The sequence below is a fragment of the Fistularia commersonii genome, chromosome 2, assembly GCF_037954325.1.
Source record: "Fistularia commersonii isolate RoL2024-O1a breed Wild chromosome 2, RoL_Fcom_v1.0, whole genome shotgun sequence".
NCBI lineage: Eukaryota > Metazoa > Chordata > Actinopteri > Syngnathiformes > Fistulariidae > Fistularia > Fistularia commersonii.
Window position 1 is genome coordinate 19,161,846 of NC_141285.1, and position 23,547 is coordinate 19,185,392.

Below are 23,547 nucleotides of genomic sequence, written 5' to 3' on the forward strand. Positions count from 1 at the left end.
TGGGCTTCATTTTACTGCAGATCAGTCCCCACACTGTGCTCCAGTGTGACATACATTCTTTTAAATGGACAAAACAAGCGAACAAAAGTCTCATGTTATAAAAAGTTAGTCTGACACGTTTATAAATGACCCGCAGGTAATCAGTAAGTAAAATATGCTTGCACCTGAGCCAACAAAAATGAACAAAAAAGCACTGATAAATTGCTGTGCTCATTGTGAATTCCATGCTCAATTGTGGCATTTTCTAGGGTAAATGGAATTGTGCATTAAATTCTGAATATGCCTGACTTTGGGGAGTGATATATTTTATTTTCCCTCTTTTTCTCACAGATGTGGCCTGTGGAAGCCGCGGTATTGCAGTGCTTTCAGTGAAAAGGCTATCTTTAGGACCTCTTGATCAATCTGTGACCCATAAGTACATAGCCATCTCGTAAATAGGAGGGTACGCTTACAGAGACTTCAAAAGCAAGGGGACCCGATAATTTCAAAATGGAGCGCTGTGGAGTGGTGCTGGTGGGGAGTCCATAAAAGCCTGCCTTGTTCTCCACACACCTCCTCTTTGCGCCACAACAGCCAGTTAGGGTAATAGCTGACGGGAGAGAGAGGGAGAGAGGGAGAAATAGAGTGGGTTAAAGAGAGAGAGAGAGAAAGAGAAAGAGAAAGAGAAAGGGAGTGAGAGAGAGGGATGGAGAGAGAGAGAAGAAGGAGTGAACCAAGGGAAAAACAGGTAATTACTAGTAATTACTAGTTGAGGAAGACCTGATGATCACTACAGTATAACAGATTGTACTGTTCCTTGTTGAAAAACAGTGAGGAGACCGGATGTGGTACACTCGCCAGGTAACGACTAGGAAATTAGTCCGTAACCTTAAACCCCCTTCGCAATCACAGTGAAACTCTCTTTCTCTCCTTTTCTCTCTCATTGAGAGGAGTTACATAAATCTCAATGTTCCACTCAATAAGTACTTTATAAGTAGGGACTATGGGTCCTTTATTATATTACAATCTTTTTTATTTAGATTGGACATCAAGTAGTGGCAAGTAGCTATGGTTCAACAAGGAGATGGGGTGATACAAACAGAAATATAAGAGGGAGAGACAGAAGCCCTTGTAGATAAATCTTGATTCGTATTTAAAATTTGCTGAAAGTCGTAAGTTGCTTTTTATTTAATTCATTTTTGATCTTGAATTTTGAATAAAACGCCAATATTCTCCCTGTTCCCACCGAAGCGCTGCTGTGAAAAATGTTTTTTTAATCGAACATTACAGATAAAATTTCTTGCAAATAGGTTATCTGAATCAAGGTATTCAGCGGTTCATTTTTGATTTAAATTAAAAACTAAAAGGGGTGTCAAACTGAAACACAAAACAATTTAGAAAAACCAGAGAGTTACAAAAACTAAACCAATAAAAAAGAAACTAAGAAAACTACACAAACTTTTCTGGACACTTTAATTGTTCAAAACAGAAATTGCTCACTTTCAAAAAAGAAGGCTATTTAATGAATTGTGGGTTTAGTTTCTGCTGTGCTAAACCGTGACCTAAAACCCAAAGTATTTAAATTGGAAGTTGTAACATCTACTCTTAACATGAAAATGGTTGTTTGAATAATCAAATTAAACAGCTTTTCACTATCCATAAATTAGCGTGCACTGAATGTGACCACACTTACTCATCTGATCTCTAACTGCAAATTCAGCTCACTTAAAAATAGAACGGATCGTCATGAACCGTAGTGAATCCCGGCGCAGAAAACAAATCTGTGAAACATATAGTCATTCAAAAGGATGACTCCTTTACCCTACGCAACATCGTGAGAACAGGACAAACTTTTCTCAAAGATTTCTGACTCATGTTGATAGGGAAGGGCTCCTAAAAGCGTGGACGTTTTCAGGCCAAGTGTCGCAAGACGGCTTATTGATTTTGAAAAGTGTCTTCCTTGGCTTCTGCGTGACTGGAGAGTAGGTTTCCCAGGGACAAGGGCTTTTATTGGATCAATGGGGAGCGTTTGGTCCATTTGTACCTGTTCGTAACTGATAAGGCATACACTTTAGAGAATTGATACTGATTAAAAGAGGATAAACAAAGCCAATCAACAAACTTGGGAGAAGAAAAGAAGACATAGGAAGAAAATTGAAATGCAGAGTAGCTTTATAAAATATAATACTGTATCCTTTATTAATCCCTTGTGGGGAAATTCATTCTCTGCAATTAACCCATCATGAATAAACCCTGGGGAATAGGCTGCCGGCCACCAGCGGTTCAGCGTCTTGCTTAAGAACGCTTCGAGAACAGACGATTGACTTCCACCTGCACCACGCCGACCCTTAAATGTGACCATTTTTAATCATATGGTATTTTAACTGTCAACAATCAGGGATCATTGTCCGTGTTAATTTTCTCTCAAGTGTGGGACAAGACGTGTAGCGGCTTAAGAGGCCATGTTATTCTGTCACTTAAGACTCATGAGATCATTTAAGTTTCATGTGCATCCCATTATGGTGACACTCGGAGCCTATATCCTAATTCTGCCCCTGTTGACAGGAGTTCGTTACAGTCATGACCTAGATGTTAAACAACAGAGCCAAGTTTGCTTTACAGGACGTAAAAATAACTTGGAGCAAAAGGTTCGGAACACTTGAGTTGAGACGGCATTTTATATATAGTAATTCATAAACATAAAGGATATCTTGGGAAGCCATAACTCACGTACAAAGTTAGAGAGGGAAAGATGTGTGCGGTAGATCTTGTGTTGACATGTGACAGCATTGACTGTTGTAATGGGAAGCTAGTCACTTTAAAGAGGTCAGATCAAAATGTGCCGTTGGGAGTTGTGCCTTCCATCAGCATTGCCACACAATGCCACAGCGGCAGCGGAGTAATTCTCACCCTCGGTTTGTTTTGAAAATTACAGTATCACTTGCACATTATCCACACCCATATAGCGTCCTTTTTTTTGAAGTCAGCTTCAGCCAATGCATAGGTTTTTGTCAAGGCCATTCAAAAGGAATTACCAATAACACAGCTAATAATAAAAGGTTGGTAATGGATACATAGGAGGGTTTGTCATCTTGCTACAGTTTAATCTGACCCGCAGGTACTCCAGCAGCAGATGACATGTAACATGAGACTCAAAGATTCGTTGCATTAGTTCTGCTTAGCTAACCGTGAATGCTAATTGCAGGAAGAACAAACTGAAAGTCTCCCCTCCTTTTCCTCTCTTCTCCCCCTTTGGCCAATGGTAGCGCCTGCTGAAAAAAAAAGAGTATCATACAGGTTCGCTTGTGTCGGGAACAAAGAGGGCTGTTCTGCAAGTCTGATTCAATATGACAAGGAAAGACAAATTGAACATATAATTTACCACAGCTTAAATATTGAGAAAGTCAGTGGTCAAACAGCTTATTAACTTGAACCCGTCTCAATAGAAACCACCCCTTTTTAGAGACACTATTACATTTACAAAGTGGGAATGTGCAGGATAATTACAATAAAGGTTTTGTTTTTCTCTTGCCATTCACAATACACAGTGACACTGACGGAGAGAGAGAGTTTGGAAGATAACTTCAGCATTACTTTGGGGTTTCAATTAAGGGCATGTTCAAACTGGAGCTTGACTAATTCTCTTTTTAGATAGAAGGATAAATACATTCATGGTCATGTGAATTAATATACTCGGTATAGGTATTGTATGATTTAGTATTGCAAAGTTACGTTCCTCAAAAACAGAAATCTGACATGTCACTCAGAGTGGTAGATTCCTCTTCCATACCAGCAACATAACCAAACTCCCTTTAAAGAAATCATCCTGTCAGAGAAATCAGTATTACATTATGACCAAAGGCTACCATCTCAATTATTTGAGGGTGTCCCATTCAGAGGAATCCATCCATGACAAGTCATTGTGAGAAAGAAAGACGATAAAAGAAAGGGGTCGAAGATAGAGAGAGTTAAATCCAGTACTAAAACTGATACTGATACTAATCTGCTGGCAAGGTTAAAGAACCAGTTACACACCAGGGGCTACGAAGCCTCAAAGATGTTGGTCAGCCTGATTCACCAGGCTGTGATCACTCTATGAGGTTCTGACCTGGGCAAATGAGAGGCCACTGCCATAGTGACAGCAACTATCTCCTATCAGTCTTCTATCCAGACATCTATAGGCTACCTGCAGGGCCTTGGGCTAGTGCTATCATATAGCCACTGTATCATGCACTCCTGTCTATACCTTGCAGTGAGATTTATTGTAATTAGAAGATTCCTTTACAAAAGCTAGGGATCAGCGTTTCTTCAGTGATCTTTGCGGAGTCCCATGGGGGACACCCTTTGATCCCGACCTTCGAACTCTAAGGGTTAAGCCTTCCCTTTGCAAATGAGTTTGACATGATGGACCACTTCCTAATTGGTCAATTGCTTAGTGCCATTTCTTGGTGCTTCTGGTTTAACAAGGCTATGTTTGCTTCTCCATTATCCTGTTTTACCACATCAGTGCTGTCTGTTTTGAGATGAATCTCTCTCGAACGTCCAACATATAGCCATAACTTGTCAAACTGTAAAGCGCCAACCATTCATAAGTGGAATGTCATTCCACAATGAAAACAAAAGAAAGAAACTTAATGTCAGATGAAAATGTTACATTTTCTGGAGTGTGCACTAGCTCCCAACACAATAAGATGTTTAAAATCACTCAACTCAAACTCAGTGAGGTCTATGTGGGAGGCTCACACATATTCTCTATTTTCCCTTTTTTCTACTCAGCTCTGCCTCCCACTGTGTGAGCCTGATAATGCTGAGGGCTATAGTAGCTTTTAAACCATCAGAGACATTGGAATAGAGGGCTGGTGGTGTCGAGTCCCACCCTGCAGCATGCAGTTTATACGTTTCTACCCTCTCCCCACCGCCATCTTTTTCCCGATCAGATTAGTTTGTCTAATAGTGAGAGGAAAGGTTGTTGCCTCCGGCCCTGCAGGCTTGGAAGAACAGGTGGCCAAGTGCTGAAATGGCTTCTCTACATCGATCCGGAGAAACAATGTAAGGTCTGCATCTGTGCGTGTCTCTTAAATCATTCATTCAAAGTTTATGCAATTGTACATGATGGGGGTTTTCACAACCTGGGTGCGATTCATTATTCCATCAGTAGTTACAATAATCCAGTCTGTCATCACAAACTAACAGCAATCTTATAATGCTTTTGCATTTGACAGGATCTCTAATACCAGTTTCTAGTTACAATACCATACTGGCCGTAACTGCACCCCGAGACATCTTTAGAATCCACCTGCAGACCGTTACTCAGATGGATTATCCTGTAACCTTTTCCCGATGACCTGTGAGGTTTGTTCACCTGCAGCATCAAGGGAATCTCCTTTGCTAAAATACCTCCACCCCTATACACCGAGAACGTGCCTCACCCGCCGCCTCGTACCAAGACGGATTGTTTGAGGTCGCAGAATTTGTCAGGTCAGAGAATCCCTGGCCTTAGGCCGAGCTAATTACTTTCTAGTGTGACAACGACTCTTTTGAAGAGCTGTTTTCTCGCTGACCAAATCTCTATAAAAGCACCTCCGAGGTGCAAGGGGGCAGAGAGGGAGTGCGCTGTGGAAGGCCGGGGGGGAGTCGGGTTACACCATGGCCGCTGTGATGCATTGTTGGTGGGACGCCTAGGCTCCAGTGCTCCCCCTCCTCCACCAACGGAAACACCACCACCACAACAACCACCTCCGTCCTCCTCTAAGCATCGTCCCTGCAGCTAGCTAGCCGAGAGGCTGATGCAGAGCCACGCAGAAACTCTGACACCAGTCACGGGAACGCAGCCTTCACATGAAACCTTACACCCAACTAATGGTTACAAATCTGTTTTTCAAAGAAATCCCAGGTCTTCCATTTAAACCATAGATTCACGCTGCTCGATATAGATTTGCCAACCCATAGACGACTACGCATGCGCGGTCTACATTGGCAGACAAAACTGATGAGAAAATTATTATTGCACGAGAAATTTTCAAATTGACTCAAAATGGTGGAGTAATATTGTCACAATTACGACGTTTGACCATTCACACTGCGATGATGAAAAAAAAAAAAAAAACAACTCAAACAACAACAACTGTTTCCAAAGAATCGCCTTTGGAAATTGCAGGTGTGTTGTAGCTTTGACTGACACTTCACAGGGATTTCTGCGACCTTTTGCTTTCTTTCTCTTACTCCCTCAAAGACGGTGTATTCCCTTCCAGGGGAGTGATCCCTAATTAGCTGTCAGGTGATAGTGTGCTGCTTTCATTGTGTGTCCTGCTGCTGCTACACTGCAGGCAATGTGGTCAGCAGTCAGTCTTAAGGCTGAAGTGACAGATCATCTCTCTATACACCAGGCCCCTGGAGCTCAAAGAGACCACTTGGTCTTTACAAAGAGACCCCGCCTCTCCGTATTAAAAGGAAGTCAATATCAAATCTCATAACAAACAGATCAGTGACCCAGAAAGAACAAGAGAATTACTTGAGAATCTATCTGTTTGGATTTGTTTGACTCCGAAATTCTGGTGGCCGGATTTCTTACGAAATGATTTACCGCCATTTTTACTTCTTCTATTCGATACCTCTCACGCCATGTCCAGTATTCAGCAGAAAGTCAAAATTTGAAAAGATTGTGCAAAATATTGCGGTTTCCTAACTAAAGCCAAGTCAATTGTGATCGCAAATGTGATTTCTTATGATCTGTCTGTTTCACTACGGATCCCCACCAGACAGCTCCGGTATCCCCACCAGCAGCAGAGCAGAGCTTGTTTGAAGGTCACCGGGGCGTAAACGTTAGACCTCTTTGCGGTCAGGGTAAATGTACAAGGCCGCCCTGCGGGACCACTCCCTCCCTCTCTTTAATCGGCGTATAACAGACCCTTGTAGAGCCAAACTGTCTGCGACACATCAGCACTTAGAAATAAAAACCCCTCTGCCAGCCTGAGAATGGCTGCGGTTGGAGAACCGCAGCTGGATCATTTCAGAGAGACAACACAGACAAGTCTACTAGTAGCAGGAAAACCGGGAAAGGAAATATGATAGACCCCGTGCATCTTATTTCTATCTCCCAGCTTCAAGTCACTTACTCTCTCTAATCATATTAATAAGATATCACGTCTTTGTACATTGATTAACATATGAGTTAATACATGGCTTACTGTGTATTTGCGATAGTATTATCAAGATAAGATGAAAGTCTGCATGATTTTGACAACAGTTTTATATCCCTGTGGCACATGAACCTCCTCTCTCCTCTGTGATTCCTGCATTAATTTTCTCACATGCATGAGGCTGAGGTGTGTGTTTTACAATTTTAGCTGTTGTGACAAAATAAATATGTAAATCAGCATAAGAATATGTCATATTTGAACCAATAGAGCTGGTCAGTTAAACAACTAGATAAGCTGTGGTCCACCAACTATTTCACATAAACAATTAATTTATTTCAGTTGTGGTTGCAAATGACCCCAGCAACGCAAATAGTCTCCGCTTATATGGTGCTCTCATCACCTTGAGGTTTAAAAGCGCTGTAGCCTGGATTCACGCTCACATTCAGGCACCACATCATCAGGAGCGACTAGGGGTTCAGTGTCTTGTGACTTAGGCCCGTAGACAGGAGGAGCCGGGCATTGAACCCCCCACTTGGAGGGATTTTAAAATTTTGGATTCCTTACTTTTCTAAGATATTAAGGCAAATGTGTGTTATCAAACACATAATAACATTTTTGACAATTTCCTAACATGTTGCAGACCTTTTAAATAAACAGTCAATCAAGAAAATTGCTAAACATGCTAATCTGTTGAGAAAATAATGATAGTTTTGGCTCACTAAAAAAATAAGGGGTGAATGATTTAAAGATTTAAGATGGTTTTGTTTCCACCCATATGTGCTTGTCTGGCGTTTATAACAAAACCAGATAAAGGTGTGGCATGGAGCAAGTCGACAGAGGACAAGGCTGAAGCCGCCGAATTTTGGCACCTTTTCCCCCTCTTGAAGTTGTCAGAATGCCCCCACAGGGTGCCCTTCCACTTGAAAATAAATTGTAGTTCTGAATTTTTTTTTTCCTGCTATGTGACCTTCAACGCATGAACCAGTCATCTCAAAATCATAAGAAAATTCCCCCTACAACTTTCACCTACTAGGTTGTGTAAATAAACTACAGCCATTGGAAAAAAAAAAAAAAAATGAGAATTCACAGACATCTTTCTGTCAGTGAATCCAATCATTTGAAGGAGCCGAGAAAGCAAACTTAAGCGTTCTAATGCTCCAGCCGAGAAACTTAATTTACCAATTTGCAGGAAGACAAGATGGCAGGAAACAAACCAATTTGCCACGTGCACTGCGCCCAACAAACCCCAGCCTTGCTCCCCGGCCTCATGAGAGGTAATTATCCCTAAAAAAGAATGCCATGCTGTATTAAGAAGTGGTCGCATCAAAACGAGGGAGACAGCCTCATTACAAGTAATTATGAGGGAATTAGAAACATCATTTAACTAAACGAGCAAATAATGTCCAGGATATTGAAGAAGCTGCCTGCACTTCTGCCGACCGCTGCCAGTCCCATTACAAAAATTGTAGGTCTTTAATAGAATAATGACATGCTTTATCTTCCCTGCCTCACTCTGAGAGGGTCTTTGAGAAGAGGGAAGAGCAAAGGGAGAGAGGGGAGGATGTGAAAACAACTGTTGCAGGGCCCTCTGTTCTCAGTGTGGGCTCACTCTTGAGTGTGTAGCATAAGGCCTTCCAGATAATCCCCCTATTATCCTTACAAATACAAAATGGAGAGCAGAAAATTGTATCTCACATCCATTATTGTGTCAAAGGTAATGCTAATGGACTTATCTCTAGAGTAATAGCGGAGTTCTCTCCACGTACTGTTGCCTATAATAGTTTGATGCATATTGGACAGCGAATGGCACTTCAAAATAGGCAGTTCAAGAAATGGTTGGTAATTTAACAATGAGCCATAGTGCATTTCTCCATTAAAGACCTAATCCAGGGTTTTGGTTAAATATTGGTCTTGGGGAGTTTAACTTGGAGATGGAAAAGCTTTCATTATGGTTCAAATGACAGAGCAGCTTGTGCACGACCTCGAGTTCCAAACGTCTGCAAATGTACTGTTGCGCCGACACTGTCACTCACCATATCTCAAGTTTAAGCTAACAGAACTCGCTCAGACCAAATTCTCTCTGTTCTGATTAAGTTAGAAAATTAAAAACTAGTTTTACGTCAGGCTCATACCGCGTGTGCCTGTTTCACTGCCCTTCAACGGGATGGTTGTGTGCTGGGTCTTTGAGGCATCCCCAATTGTTTTCTCAAAGCTATGACATAATATTTTACTTAATGTGCATTTGGCATTTCTCTGTGCCTGGTAGCGTATTTCTCATCTGTTAAGGAAAAGGGGTGGTGGCTAGGAGGAGGGGGAACAAACACAATTTCCCTTCAGCTCCTTCATTTCCAGTTGATATAAAACAGAATCATGAAAAATCACTTCTGGTCCAAGCTCTCCTTTTTAACCATTAACCCATAAATACAGAAGCTGGTTAAAGCCAGCGGATGACAGGCCCTGCCTCAAAAACCTTGTTATGCTACCCTCAAATTCATTTAGGGAGCAAACAGGTCTTGAGAGTTGTCTGGCTTAATGCATTGCAATCGCTTTTAAAACTCTTGTCTTGAGGCAGACCCGAGGCTCTGCATCTGCTCGTGGTGCTATACTTCATAAACCTCCGCTCTAATAAGAAGCCGCACAAAACCCCTTTAAATCAAACAGCAGTAAATATGTTAGGGGATACTTGAATAGCCAAGTAAATGATGAAGGGGTGGAAAATGTCAAAAGAGTTCAAATATTGGAGTAGAGCGTTGTAAATAAGATGCAGATCATGGTGTCGCAGCCCGTTTAAATTTAAAGATCCCCGATTAAATTACTTTTGATTTACATAGTTTATCTTGATGTAAAAGAGGAGATATTGGGACAGTTTACAACAATTCATTACGATCCTGTAAATATGCTCTAATAACTATTCTGAGAATCAATGCACCCACTGCTGCTCTGTCTCGGCCTCCTCCCCTCCACATTGTGTGTAGCCCACAGTTTCCATTACTCCCATCATAAATTATAGCACAGAGTGAATTACACTTGCTTTTCACCTTAGCAGGCAGGTCTGATGAATCCTAAGGCACAACACATCATCTCAACAAATCTTCATCACCATGCCAGTCGCTGTCTCTTTGCAGTTTAAACCACTTCAAATCATTTTCATTGCCCTGCTATTAAAATGTGTAATTCACACCTGCCATTGCTGTGATACATAGTTACATTGTCCCCCTCCTCTGCCCCCAACCATTCCTCTCTTTCACTTTCGCTCTCAGGCTTGCATTCTGTTCTGTACTGCATCTTCACACATCTCCCTCTCTCTCTTTCTCTGTCCCTCCCATTCTGTCTGTCCTGTAAATCAAACAAACTCAGGTGACAGGCCATGTAGATTTCCCACAAGTCAGTGGGGTGCAAACATCCATCCAAAAGAGTAGCGCATTGCCGTCACACCTGATGACATAATGACCACTTGGAAACTAATAAACAGCTTCATTCAACCAAAGCTATTGCTCCTTTTCATAAGCGTTACTGTCCCCTGTGCTGTTCGCTCTCTCTCTCTCTCTTTCCCTCTCTCTCTCCTATCTGTCACAAATTCATCTCCTAAACCTCTCCTCTTTGCTACTGCTGGAGTTAGCCATAAATCACTTCTGTTGTCTAACACTATCCATTTTCCCAGAAACACAGGGCGGCTGTTGCAGGAATTGGGTCAGGCATAATCTGCAGGGCAGCAGAGCTTGGCTAGTCATGATTCCGCTGGGTAATGTAGCCATTAGCACACAGCAAGAGATTGGAGGGATGGGTAGAGGAGATGGGTGGATCCTTTGCATTGCACATGGTCTGACACCTAAGAAAAGCTGGTAAATGTGCTGGTTTTATCGCTTCCCATCAACCACGAGAATTGTGGCCGTGTTTTTTGGTGTGTGAGAGAGTGTGTGTGCAGGTCTGTGCAACTATCAGCATGTGTGAATATCTGGAGTATGATTATATCAGCTAGCTAACTTTTAGGGACTTCTTTGGAAATCTACGTAACATTTTTGTGTTTCTTGATAGTGTAACGGATAGTCCTTCACTAGACAGGTGAAAAAAAGAGAGCATCCAATGACAAAGAGCATCTTGAACTTTGACAATGTGCCTTTTTATTTGGTCTCTCATTCCAAGTGCTGTTCGTCTGACTTGAACTGAAAGGAGATTCCGCTTTGGCCCGTGTAGCCGTGTTTGTTTCACACCCTGGAAGGAGTTTTATCATTTATATTTACTACTTTGACTTCCCATTTGTGTGACGGCTACACAGAAATGCCTTGTCCACGACAGTGTTTGCGAACTCAAAACCTGAAAGCATACCTCGAACTCGCCACATAATTAAATAGTTTACAATCGTTTTTGGACACATTTTATTTTCCTTAGACGAACAGGGGAGTCACACACCGAGTCTTGCCGAACAAAACTGTCACTGAGCACTACCCTTCTCCCGGAACTTCAGGCGCAATTAAAAACAGCATTTCAAGAGTATCATATAATTTTATGCAACCATAAGAGGTGTTTGCAGTAAATGACATGAAGCAAAGTGAAGTGCAGAATCATGTCTGAAATGTACTGTTCTGAAGTGTGTGTGTTTACACTTTTTATTTGTACAAGCGCCCATTCTCTAATTTATACAAGAGAATATTAGAACATAATCATATAGTTTGTGAGAGCCTACTGTCAGCTATATGTAGGTAAATCAACAAAAAATGAGGGGGGGAGAAAAAAACAAACATACATGACATTTCACTGAAATAGAAAATTTATTGAATGAGAAGGTTATTCTTGAAGGTCTAAATTACAATAGAAACAATGATATTTTTTTTCCATAAAGAGAGAATTGTATTCTCCCATCAGAATGGGGTTTTATGTCAGGCAAAATTAAACAAGTGATATTGTTGTTGTTTTTTTTTTTGTTCTTTTCTTGCAAAATACAGGTCAAACAAACGATGGAATTAAAAACAGCATGTAAAAACCCATTGCCGGACTCCATTTTTCTTGAACATGATATGGGCTCAATCGAGAAGAAGAAAGAAAGAAAAAAAGTACAAAATTATTATAATTAATTATACACATGGTGTATTTTTTAAACATATATGGAAGCTTCATTGCTTTCTTGTGAAACGCACAATTGCTGCATATTAAGAATTTCCTCAACAAATAGGCCTACAATCAATATACAGGGGGGAGGGGGGGTAATGTGGACACACTTATAAGAATGTGGTATTGTTTGTAATATGGTTGACTGAACTGATCCGCAGCGACGGACTGGAGTCGATCAATAGTCGATTTTGTTGTACAGGTTGTATAAAGGTAGCGCTGGCAGGTTGCTCCCCGGGTAATACAGAGGCGTCGGGAAAGCAATAGACCGGGGGACCGGGACCCGCAGCAAGGAGTTATCTCTGAAAACCAGCGGCATCCCCACGAGTGTCTGCGCGGAGGCGTGGGCCATGTTGGCCGCCTCCAGCTCGGCAGAGAGCTGCCGTTTCCATTTGTTCCTCCTGTTCTGAAACCACGTCTTGACCTGAGTCTCCGTCAGCTGCAGGCTGGAGGCCAAGCAGGCCCGCTCCGAGCTGCTCAGGTAGCGCTTCATGTCGAAGGTGGACTCCAGCTGATACACCTGGCTCCGGGAGAAAACCGTACGCGTCTTCTTCTTGGCCGAGGCGCCCTGTTTGTCCGCGCCGTCCACCTGTCTCTCTTCGGACAGCGGGGACATCTGATGGCAGGGTCTCTCCTGCTCCTCCTTGTAATCCTGCAGCAGGGGGGGCGGCAGGTGTGGGCGCCGTGCGAGTCCCTCAGCCCCGGACAGGAGCCCCTTCGCCGGACCTGGACGAGGGACCAACATGGTTAGAGGAAGAAACGCGTTTTTACGCACGCTTTATTTTTTATTTTTTTGATAAACAAAAAAAGTCAAATTTTCTCTCCCTCCCCACGCCGAACACTCGGATTGAGAGTGAGTGAAGTGTGAACTCTGACTTTGACTAAATCGAGCCTGCCGACTTTTAAAACAAACAATCCAGCCTGAGTGCGCCGCGCCGCGCTATTAATTAAATCCCCGCTCTATTTAACGCTCAATTGACGACGCGTAAATGCGGCCATTTTGGGAAACATGTTCCAACGGGGGGGCTTGGAGGGGGGCTGTGTGTGTCTGGTGGGGAGGGGGGGTCTCAATTAGATTGGAAATACGAGGAAAAGGCAGAGGGGGCTAATTGTTCGACCTCCTTCCACTTAATTCCTGCCGCCGCGCCGATGCGCCGATGCGCGGCACAAACAAGCGGCGATGCGCTTTCCGCCCGCTGTAAACACCGGGTAATACTCCGAGCTGAAGTGCGCGATAAAAAAAATAGCAGCCTGGTTATTAAAGTAAGCAACATATCGCTATATATTTAAAAAAAAAAGCCTTAGCTTTTATTTAATGAGCGGGAATTAAATAATAATTATAATAATAATAAATAAGACTCACTTAGACAGGAGAAGTTTTGGCCGCATGGCTGGCTGTGACCCGCGTCCGAGCAAAAGCAGTCGGCCGAGTCCTCCCCGCCGCTGCACTCCTCTTCCGAGGACACAGACAGCGAGCGCCTCCGCGGCGGCGCCGGCGACAGTCCTTTGGAGAGCTCCTTGGTTCCGGTGCGCGGCGTGTTGGACGCCGTGCCGAGGATTGACTGGATGGTGAAGCTCGAAATCGGGCCCGACGAGCACTTGCTCCCGCTGTCTTCCGTGCCACTCATCCTCGCCTCATAACAGTATCGACATTGGCAGAATCTGTCTCTCTCTCGTACTCCCGTTTTTCTTTCCTTTTTTTTTTTGCAGAGTGTGTGGGGGGAGGTGGGTTACACGATCGGTGCGAAAAAAGAAAAAAAAAGCGTCTTTGTGATTTTTTTTTCTTTCTGTTTAATTGTGGATTTTTTTTTTTTACATTTAAGGAGTTTGAGGTGTTTTTTCTAGAGCTCGGGGATCACGAGTGTATTCCTGGTCCTCCTCCTCACGCACTGGATCAGGGGGCTGCAAGGTTGCGTGGGCTCATTTGCATGTAGGTAAGCTCCTCCTGAGCCAATTGCCGCCTCTAACCGGAGCCCGGAAATTTCAAACTCCTGACGGCGGGTTTGGGGAGACGGGCTGAATGGGGTGGGGGTTGGAGAACAAGAGGTCCGAACACTTTGAATAAATAGCCACCTGTTCTTCTCGGCTATACTGATCTTTCATTTTATTTTCTTGTTGACGGATTTATAAAGGCGTGGTCTATTCCGATCCTAGTACAGTGGATTTCATTTTACCGAGGAAAATATTTGTGGTGTTAAATTTAAAAAACGGTGATTAAATCATGTAAAATAGTCTTAGGAAGCATGATGAACTCTCACACGCACAAAGATACACACACACTTACGGATGTCCAAATTACCCGGGCAGCAACGGAAATACTGATGCTTAACTCTTTTTTTTTTACGCTTAACTCTTTTTTGGGGGGCGGCGGAAAATAATAAACTCATTCCGCGTCCATTTTCAGCGATTAAGAATTAATTCGATCATTAGCGAACTAATCTGCCTTGTGATGACCGCACCGCGCGGCGGAGGCCCGGCTAATTGATTAATTGATCGGAAGAGGCGGGGACGCGCGTCGGGAGCGGGGGGGAGGGGGGGAGACGCTCCTCCACCACCCTCCTCCTCTCGCTCCCCGCTCCGGGACAGCTGCGGGGCTAGAGCTGGCGGGTTCGGGCACATTATCCTTCTTTTTAGTGCTTTTGTGAAGGGAGAGGATCCAGACGTATTACAAATAGTCGGCTGTAATCACCACCTCAGCAGCGACCCACGTCCACCACAACCATCCCCGGTAGCCCACACAACCAATCGTGTCACCATGACCATCATCACCCCCTCCCCGGGTCGAAGCATCCGGATCTACGTATAAATATCCCAAATAACAGCTGCTGAAGGATCTGAACTATTAACAAAACGCTTACACGCGAAGGTTTGGGTGGGGGGATTTCTGAAGGTGGCGGGATGTGTGTGTGTGCTGGGGGGGGTATGAGCGAGGCCGGGGCAGGATGCTGAATTTATGGCGGTTACACATAAGGCGTGAAATCTGCAATGACAGTTAAATGGGTTTATTTTATATGCCGCTCTTCTCAAACAAAGACCTTTTTTGTGAGTGAGTGTGTGTGTGTGTGTGTGTGTGTGTGCGTGTGTGTGTGTGTGTGTGTGTGTGTGTGTCAGGACTCATACATCACTTCCGCAAAGTGAAACGAGTTTATCGCCGCATTGGACACCTTTCTATTTATCCGTTTATTCATTTATCTATCTATTTCTTTATTTGATGCCGAATAAGGTACTTTGGCCGAACAGCTGTTCCCCATCCATGATCATGAACCCCTTGTTCTTCCTCTACCCCCCCCCCCTTAAAAAAAAACAAAAAAAAACAGCCGATCGACCTCGGAGTCCGCTCTCTGTCACGGTGATCGGTGGCGAGCGGCTCGCCCTACCGCAAGAACGGAACAAGATCTTTACCGGGAGAGGAAAAAAAAAGGGGGGGTCTGAGAGAGACAGATGAAGTTATGGCGCGCGTTGATCTGGAAATCAAGCTTCGATAAATATTAAACAAAGCCCCCCCCTTACCCCCCCTCCCCAACCCGTCTTACACGTGTGTATTATGATGTATGGCGTGTCCGCTTCTAGAATAAGGAAATTACCGGAGAAAATGATATCAATAAATTTTATAAGTATAAACGTTGATTATGTTTCGATTTTCATTCAAGGGAGCTGGAGCCCTGCTCCTTTTTTTTTTTTTTTTTTTTTTACAGGAGGCGTTTGCGTGCGTGTGCGCGGAACACAGAGAGGATAGAGTGAGGGAGAGAGAGAAAGAGAGAGAGGAGAGGGGTGAGTTGTAAACGCACAGAGCACCCTGGAGGTGTACAATTTATGTAATCTGACTGTGGAAATGAACTGGGTAATTTATTGGAAAACACAAAGTCAGGAAGATTGGATCAGTACAGCCTATCCAAGGGCTCCTATCCATCAAGTTCCAATTAACAACCTAACCATTGAGTTTTAATGGCTTTCCAATCTACTGCCCTGATAGACTCATCAATTCCTCGGGGAGAAATTAAGAAAATCGACCGCCCCTCGGCGTTCCGGTGTCATTCTTCACGGCAACTATATGTCAAATTAAAAACACAATTAAAATTTAAACTGTTCCAATCAGACGGTGCCCTGCAACCTATGTTTCACTTAATAGAACTTTGATTAAAATCGGATGCTCGCGTTCAATCAGAAAAGCAAATTGGATGAGTTTTTTTGTTGTTTTTTTTTTAACACGCTCCGGGAAATAGCACTCGGACACACAAGACGCATTTCACCAGGGGGGTGGAGGGGTGTCTTCGTTTGGTGCGTGGTTGCGTGAATCCACGCAAAGTCAGTGTTTCCGAGGGAGGGGTACGTTTGCATGGATGCGTCTTTTTACGCACGTTTGGCACCTCTGTGGCCAAATTGCGTGTGTGTGTTTTTTTTTTAATCATCTACGCGCGCAATCGTTCACGTGAAATTTGAGATCCCAGTCCGGGGACAAATCTCATCCCGCGCACACCGAGGCCAAAATCCGCATCCTTTGCGATATCTCAGGAGCTTTCGCCGAAAATGTTTCTTTTTTTCTTCAAGGCTTTGACGCGCAAGTGAGTTCCAATGTTGTGCGCGCAGCTCCGGGGCGCCCATGGATGGCGAACGTAGAGGACACATCCGTCACTCACCACGCGTGTTTCCAACCCACCCCCACCCCCACCCATAAATGATATGGCTTAAAATTACCCATTCAGCACTCCATTTTAATGCAGCGCACTAAGCGCGCTCCGCGGTCACGTCCGTTTGCCCCCTCCCCATCCCTGCAAATGTACTTTATCTGATTTCGTCCCCCCGCTCCCCTATTCTCCTTTACATAAAGTCAAACAAATGGAAATTATCGAGTGGTAATTTTTTCAATTTATGCGCGAAAATCAAGGTCACACGCCGGAGCGGGAGCGACCCGCCCCTGCATGCGTGGACGTTGCCCTTGCTTGACGCACTGCGCCGCAGACGTTCGCGGATCGATACGTGCCAGAGGAATAATGCCATATCAATCTATTAATTTGCGGTAATGGAGCCGCGCCGAGTGTGCGTGGAAGGTGCGCGTCGATACTCGGGTGATCCTGACGATAATCTGAATGAACCCTTTGTCTGCTGATGAGGTCGTCATAACCATCATGGACTTTTTAGAGTTGCCGAATTCACGTTCAATAAGATGGAAGCAGGAAATTATGAAAAATAAAATAATTATTGTTATATTTACTTGGTGCTATGAACGCTACTTTCAGCCTGGGTTTGGGATTAAAATATTTGGCAATATCATATAAACAGACTCTCAAAACAAAGTACACAAACATGTCGCCAGGCTTCTAAGTGTTTGCCAAAGTACACCTGTCACCTGTTCGCACTCTGCATACATTTACATGGATGGGTCATTAAAATAATATATGTGTGGGATTGATATGTGATTCACGTATGGTCGTGAAAAGCTCGTATTAATAACGTATTAATAAATTAGTATTGTCATATTGCATTTGTTGTAAATTCTCAAAAAACGTCTTAGGACATTTGAAATGGGTTAAAATACGTTGCTGATCAAAAATTGAAATGAGTTTACTTCCACTTGGAAGTGTCAAAACTAGTTTCTAGATTTGGTATGATCTCTGAACAGTGTATGTATGTATGTATGTATGTATATAAATTGAAATTTTGTTTCTATGTATGCGCACGTGCGTGCGCGCGTGCACACACACACACACACACACACACACACACACACACACACACACACACACACACACACACACACACACACACACACACACACACACTCGTTGAGAGAATCGCATCAAGTGTCCAGTGACACTTGTAGGATTATATCCAGTACAAAGTGCCGGTTAAATAATTGATGTCCAGTTTGGAATTTTACACTTTCATATTTTTCCTCTTTTTTTATGTCAAACCATCAGAAATATGTTTTAAAATAATCTTTCAAACGGGAAGTAAATATGAGCCGTCATATTCACCGGTGTATCTGATTCTTCTGTTTCTACACAAACACAGATTCATGGAGTGGCAGAGAGAGATGGGGGTGGGAAGGTAAAGACAGTATCTCACTCTCAGGGAGTAATGTCCTCTTCTGGATACATTAACCATAATTTTGGCAAGATGGTGGCAATTACACATCTAATTGACTGAGCCATCCTTTATGTAAATTTAACGTTTTTAAAGTATATATTGCGGGGAGATGATTTAAAAAACACCTGCTCAAGCTTCAAGTGTGTGTGTGTGTGTGTGTGTTTGCATTTTAACATATAGCCAAACCTGCCCATAATCGTATAACTCAATTTTTAAATGGACTGCCAGAAAAAAAATCAGCTGATTTAGTTTGACAGCAGAAGAGTAGAAATTCCCCACACGTTATAAATGGTCAAACAGAGCACACGGTATAATCCTAAATATAGTAATCAATATTTTCCATTTATTTCACAACATTGTTCAGCAATACAATATCAAAACGTCAGGTTTGTTTTTTTATGTACAAAGAGGTCGCAGACATGGCATATCCTCCCCTCGTTAAATATTTACATTCTCATATTGTGACGCGCAGGGTGTGTATCTGTGTGTGTGTGTGTGTGTGCGTGTGTGTGTGTGTGTGTGTGTGTGTGTGTGTGTGTGTGTGTGTGTGAGTGTTGGGATAATTTAGAAGTGTGTGAGGAGCAGAAAGGGTCACAGCCACCCAGGTATTTTACAGTTGAGAGTGTCTTGATTGTCACCCGTCGAGCTCTTTTAAAAGTAAAAAAAAAAAATTAAATAAATAAAAATGGAAAAATATATAAAATAATTGGATCTAACGCAACTCGATGATGCTCTGCCGTGGGTCGAGATCAACAGGACCGGGACTTCCGTCCGCCCAGTGTATTGCACATAATCACCGTGTAACCGTTACTCATCAATTTAAGCACATTTATATTATCGCGATATTCATACGTAGAAATCTCGCATTTTCAGGCTGACAGTGACTGTAAACAAGTTCGTTCGTTTTTGTTTCATATACACATATATATATATATATATATATATATATATATACATATACATATATATATATGAACATTGTATATGTGTTTATAAGTCACTAAAACGTTGTGAATCATATGAGACACTCATCAGCAGGCAGTGTAAGCAGGTAGACTCCTGAGGTGGTAGCGTTGATATTATTATTATCACTAATAATAACAATAATAATAATACAATAATGATAATGCTGATAATAATAAAAAAAATGTTGAATTGTCGGTTCACATGTAAACGGCAGCTTTATGGGAAAATGACAATATTATTCGGTCCATCTTGACCTGTCAGTGTCTTTTTTTTTCTCTCTTCATTTTCGCCAGTTGTACAAAAATATTGACTGTTTCTTTTCTTTTTTTCTTTTTCTTTGCTCCTTACGGACCGGGCTCATTTCGGACGCAGAAAGCCTTTCTCAAACGGGCCTGAGCAGCGGCACGGAGGTGACGATGGGATGAGAGTAGTAGACGCCGGGGTGCGGGAAGGTGAGCAGCGGCTGGCTCACTGGCACGTTGGCGGCTGCGGCGGCGGCTGCGGCTGCGGCTGCCGCGGCGGCGGCTCCGCTCTCCGCAGCTGAGTTTTCGTGGTAGAGGATCGGCACCCGGACTATCCTCTGCGCCGCGGCGTGGCTCAGGTTGGCGGCCTCCAGCTCCGCGGCCAGCTGCCGCTTCCACTTGTTCCTCCGGTTCTGGAACCAGATCTTCACCTGGGTCTCCGTCAGGTGCAGGGAGGCGGCGAGGCCGGCCCGCTCCGAGCTGCTCAGGTAGCGCTTCATGTCGAAGGTGGACTCCAGCTGGAACACCTGGCTCCGGGAGAAAACCGTGCGCGTCTTCTTCTTGCGGCACGGCTTCTTGTCCTCGTCCCGCTTCTTCCAGTCCTCCAGCTCCTCCTTCTTGGCCTCCTCCGCGTCGCTCTCCTCCAGGATGATCTCGTCGCCGCTCTTGCTGTTGTTGTGTTCGTCATCCTCCTCGTCGTCTTTGGCGTCCGGTTCCGATTTCAGGACCAGATCCGGCGAGTCCCGGTCGGTGCCCGAAGTCGGGGGGGAGTCTCTAGCTCCCAGTTTGTCGGCGACTGAAAACGGAGACATGTTTCATGTTTTTTTTTTTTTATTTGTGAACACTCTGTGTATTTTAATTTATTTCCGTTTTGTTAACTCGATCCATAACATATCAGCGGTCATTTTATTAAGACAAATAAATATGTAATGCGGGTTGCCTTTCGGATGGAGACGTGACAGTGTCCCTCAAATGTTTTGTTTTTTGATTGCCACGAGGGCGAAGGAAAAAATTATAGCAGTTAAGCATTTGTCTACTCGTTTTTTTGTTTTTTTTTTAGTATTTATCGATGCATAATGCTGTGCACTTAGAGCAGCAAGGCCCGGGTGCGTCAATTCACCCGGGCCAACAAGAACCCCCTCTTATGCCCCTATCAGTTCCTTTACTAAGCACGTTGTTACATTTACATATAAAAGTCACTTTTGCCGGAATCTATCGCAAGACTGATCCCCCCCACCCCCCGCCAAAAAAAATAAATAAATCAATAAACGAAACAAGGTGCGACCACCGCCCACTGAGATGCGGGTCTCACCTTCGGTTCTGTGCAGGTGCGCGGCGGAGCTGAGGGTGTAGGGGTACCACCAGGCCGAGGTGCGCTCCAGGTAATGCGCCGGCAGATTGAACCTCTGCGCCGGCAGGTCAAATCGTGGGAAACTGAAGTCCCCGACCTGGGAGAGAGAGAATCCCGCCTCCAGGGCCGCTTTGGTGGCGGCCAGCACCGGCTTGGGTTTGGACGGCTTGCTGTCACAGTTCAGCAGGTTCTTTATAAAGAAAGGCGAGTCTTTGGCCGGAGCGCACGTCTCTGGGGTCGTCTCTGGCATGGCTGTGGCTCAGTGGTCCGAGCGACGCAGACCACGGAAGTTAAAAATTAAATAGAAATATATTCAAACAAAAAAAAAAGGAAATAAAGCTTGGGTGGTTGATATCCTCCTCAGTGGGACCCCCGGTATGACTCTCCTCTTAAACTAAGAGATGCGGCACCGCGCGTCAAAACAACAACAATAACAAAAATAGACCGTCCGCTCTCCTCTACGAGCAGTGGAAATAAAATAAAAAACATTTACAAACGCCGAGAGGGATCATCCTCGGGGGGGGGGGGGGTGTTCTTCTTTTTTTTTTTCTCGTCAAAAACCGCGTCCGCCGTTTGTCAGTCAGTGTGGCGTCCAATGCTAATGATGAAATAAAAATGTCATCCAAGTTAAATGCGGAAAGTATAGGCGATTGGGCATGTACAATGGCAAATGGGATTAAGGGAGAGACTGCGAGGAGGGAGAGAGAGGGAGAGAGAGAGTGAGAGAGAGGGAAGGAGGGAGGGAAAAGGAGAGAGAGTCCTCCCCCCTGTGAGCTCTGGCTGCAGGCGGTGCGCTCTCCCCTGTTATTGGTCTCATAAAGTCCAATTAGGCAGCAAATGAACACGGAGGCTATTGGCGCCAAAAAAGGATGGTTTGGGAGAAGCGCCTCGAACGCACCACCGACGACACGCACAGTCCGCTTTCACATACGACGGCGCACTTCCACTCAGATTGCAGGTGTTTATTTTCAAATCCTTCTCCAAAAAAATCCAGCTGCAAAGAGGAATATTTAAATAAAGAAACCACAGCGTAAAGACGAGTCGTTCAGAATTAAACATCTGATTTAAAAGCTCACAAGCGTGCGTGCGTGCGTGCGTGCGTGTGTGTGTGTGTGTGTGTGTGTGTGTGAGTGCGAGCACTCACTGAGACTACATTTCAAGCTCGTCAAAAAAGGTACAAAAGTAGGGTGCCATTTTTTTCAAATTGATATCACATCCTGCTGCAGAGCACTTCGAAAATAATAAAGAAGATTCCTAAAAATGAAGAAATAAAAAAAAAAATCACATCCTCTCCAGCAACAAAATACAGCGTGTGATGTCATCACCGTCTCAACACCTCACACTGGATATGTATATATTATTTATTTTGACATAAATAAATAACTGAAGGCCCAGAGATGTAGCTGCGGAGCTTCAACGTGTCACCAACGGGCGATTAGATTCATATTTCTAATTCATTGATTTTCGACAAGGGCCCCTTGCAATGGGGACTGCGGAGTCGCCAGGTCATTTATTCCTCCCTAATCGATTTGGTTAATTCACCTATCAGATTGCACTCTTTGTAAATGCGCCGTGTATATTCACTCACTGATATTAATTGACTTGTTGGAGGAAATTTAAAAAAGGAAAAAAAAAAAAAGCATGGCCCTGGATCGCTGCTGTAGATGGGGTGAAAAACGGGGAGACAGCGCCCTCTGTAGGGGGAAGGGCGACATGCAGAGTGTGAAAAGGCGGCCAGAGTGCATTACTGGTTCTAGGTCTCTTGGGTGGAAAATGGATCTCAAATCCGGTCCAAAATCCCCAACCTAGCATTGTCTGGCATTAGAAATAATAACAAATATCATGGGTTCTCATTTGGAATGACAATACGCGAAGGGTTAAAGCTGATTGCACCTGCTCATGCAAAGAGTCAATTTCTTGTCATTATCAATATTAAGAATATTGGTCTTTCTTGCACTACTCTGATGTGACACGGACTCCTGCAACAGTGGAAAGTTAAGTTGAAGAGTCGCTCTGATATGCCTCTATGCTTTTTCTCCCAGATCTGTATTTGGACATTCAGAAAAGAGATTCTGTGTGAAATGAAAGGCACCGCTATAGGGGAAATGGTGGTTCTTGGCATCGTATCATACCCCCCTGACATCATCAGCGGTGTTTTTGCACCATTGATGTGATTAATGTTCGTTACTCATTGGGTATGCAGCTCAGGAGGAAGTATTCTGTTACTGTGATGGAATTATCATCTTTATACCGTTTCACATCATGGGTATTTTATAGCACTGTCAGAGGTGCAGACTGTTCGGCGGGAGTCTTCCCCCACTAGTTGCATCAGCCAGTGTTTGTGGATAAAAACCTGGTGGCGATATTCTAAAAGTTTTTACCAGCTGACACACCCTTAAATGTTTTGTTTTAAATTTTATATTCATACAATTTTTTTTTAATCTCCTAATTTCATTGAATTAGTGACACTCAAACAAGAGGTACTTAAAAATTTCGTTGCCTCTAAACCATTTGGGAAAACCCCGTACTTACAGTGAGATGTCTCAAAAAAAAAAAGCTAAATAAATTAATGAATAAAAACTAAAAAATTTGCTCTTGCACCTCAGCGTAGTAGTTGCACATACTGGTTAATTACTTTCTGTAAAAAAAACAAATACACATGACAGATTTTTTAACA

At 43.6% G+C, this 23,547-nt stretch overlaps 3 protein-coding genes across 3 annotated transcripts in view; all 3 read right to left on the reverse strand.

The window, feature by feature from the left end:
* Nucleotides 1-23,547, reverse strand: part of LOC147236638 (G protein-coupled receptor 26-like) — a 133,808-nt gene that overhangs the window by 94,075 nt on the left and 16,186 nt on the right. The window lies entirely within an intron of this gene.
* Nucleotides 11,564-14,097, reverse strand: hmx2 (H6 family homeobox 2). Its single transcript, XM_086162194.1, has 2 exons — nucleotides 13,588-14,097; nucleotides 11,564-12,950 (listed from the first exon to the last, which is right to left on the reverse strand). Exons 1-2 carry the CDS (start codon nucleotides 13,850-13,852, stop codon nucleotides 12,403-12,405), a joined length of 813 nt encoding a protein of 270 aa, XP_086018320.1. The 5' UTR covers nucleotides 13,853-14,097; the 3' UTR covers nucleotides 11,564-12,402.
* On the reverse strand, nucleotides 18,625-21,844 carry hmx3a (H6 family homeobox 3a). Its single transcript, XM_086162207.1, has 2 exons — nucleotides 20,832-21,844; nucleotides 18,625-20,315 (listed from the first exon to the last, which is right to left on the reverse strand). The coding sequence occupies exons 1-2, from the start codon at nucleotides 21,118-21,120 to the stop codon at nucleotides 19,660-19,662; spliced, it is 945 nt and encodes a 314-aa protein (XP_086018333.1). The 5' UTR covers nucleotides 21,121-21,844; the 3' UTR covers nucleotides 18,625-19,659.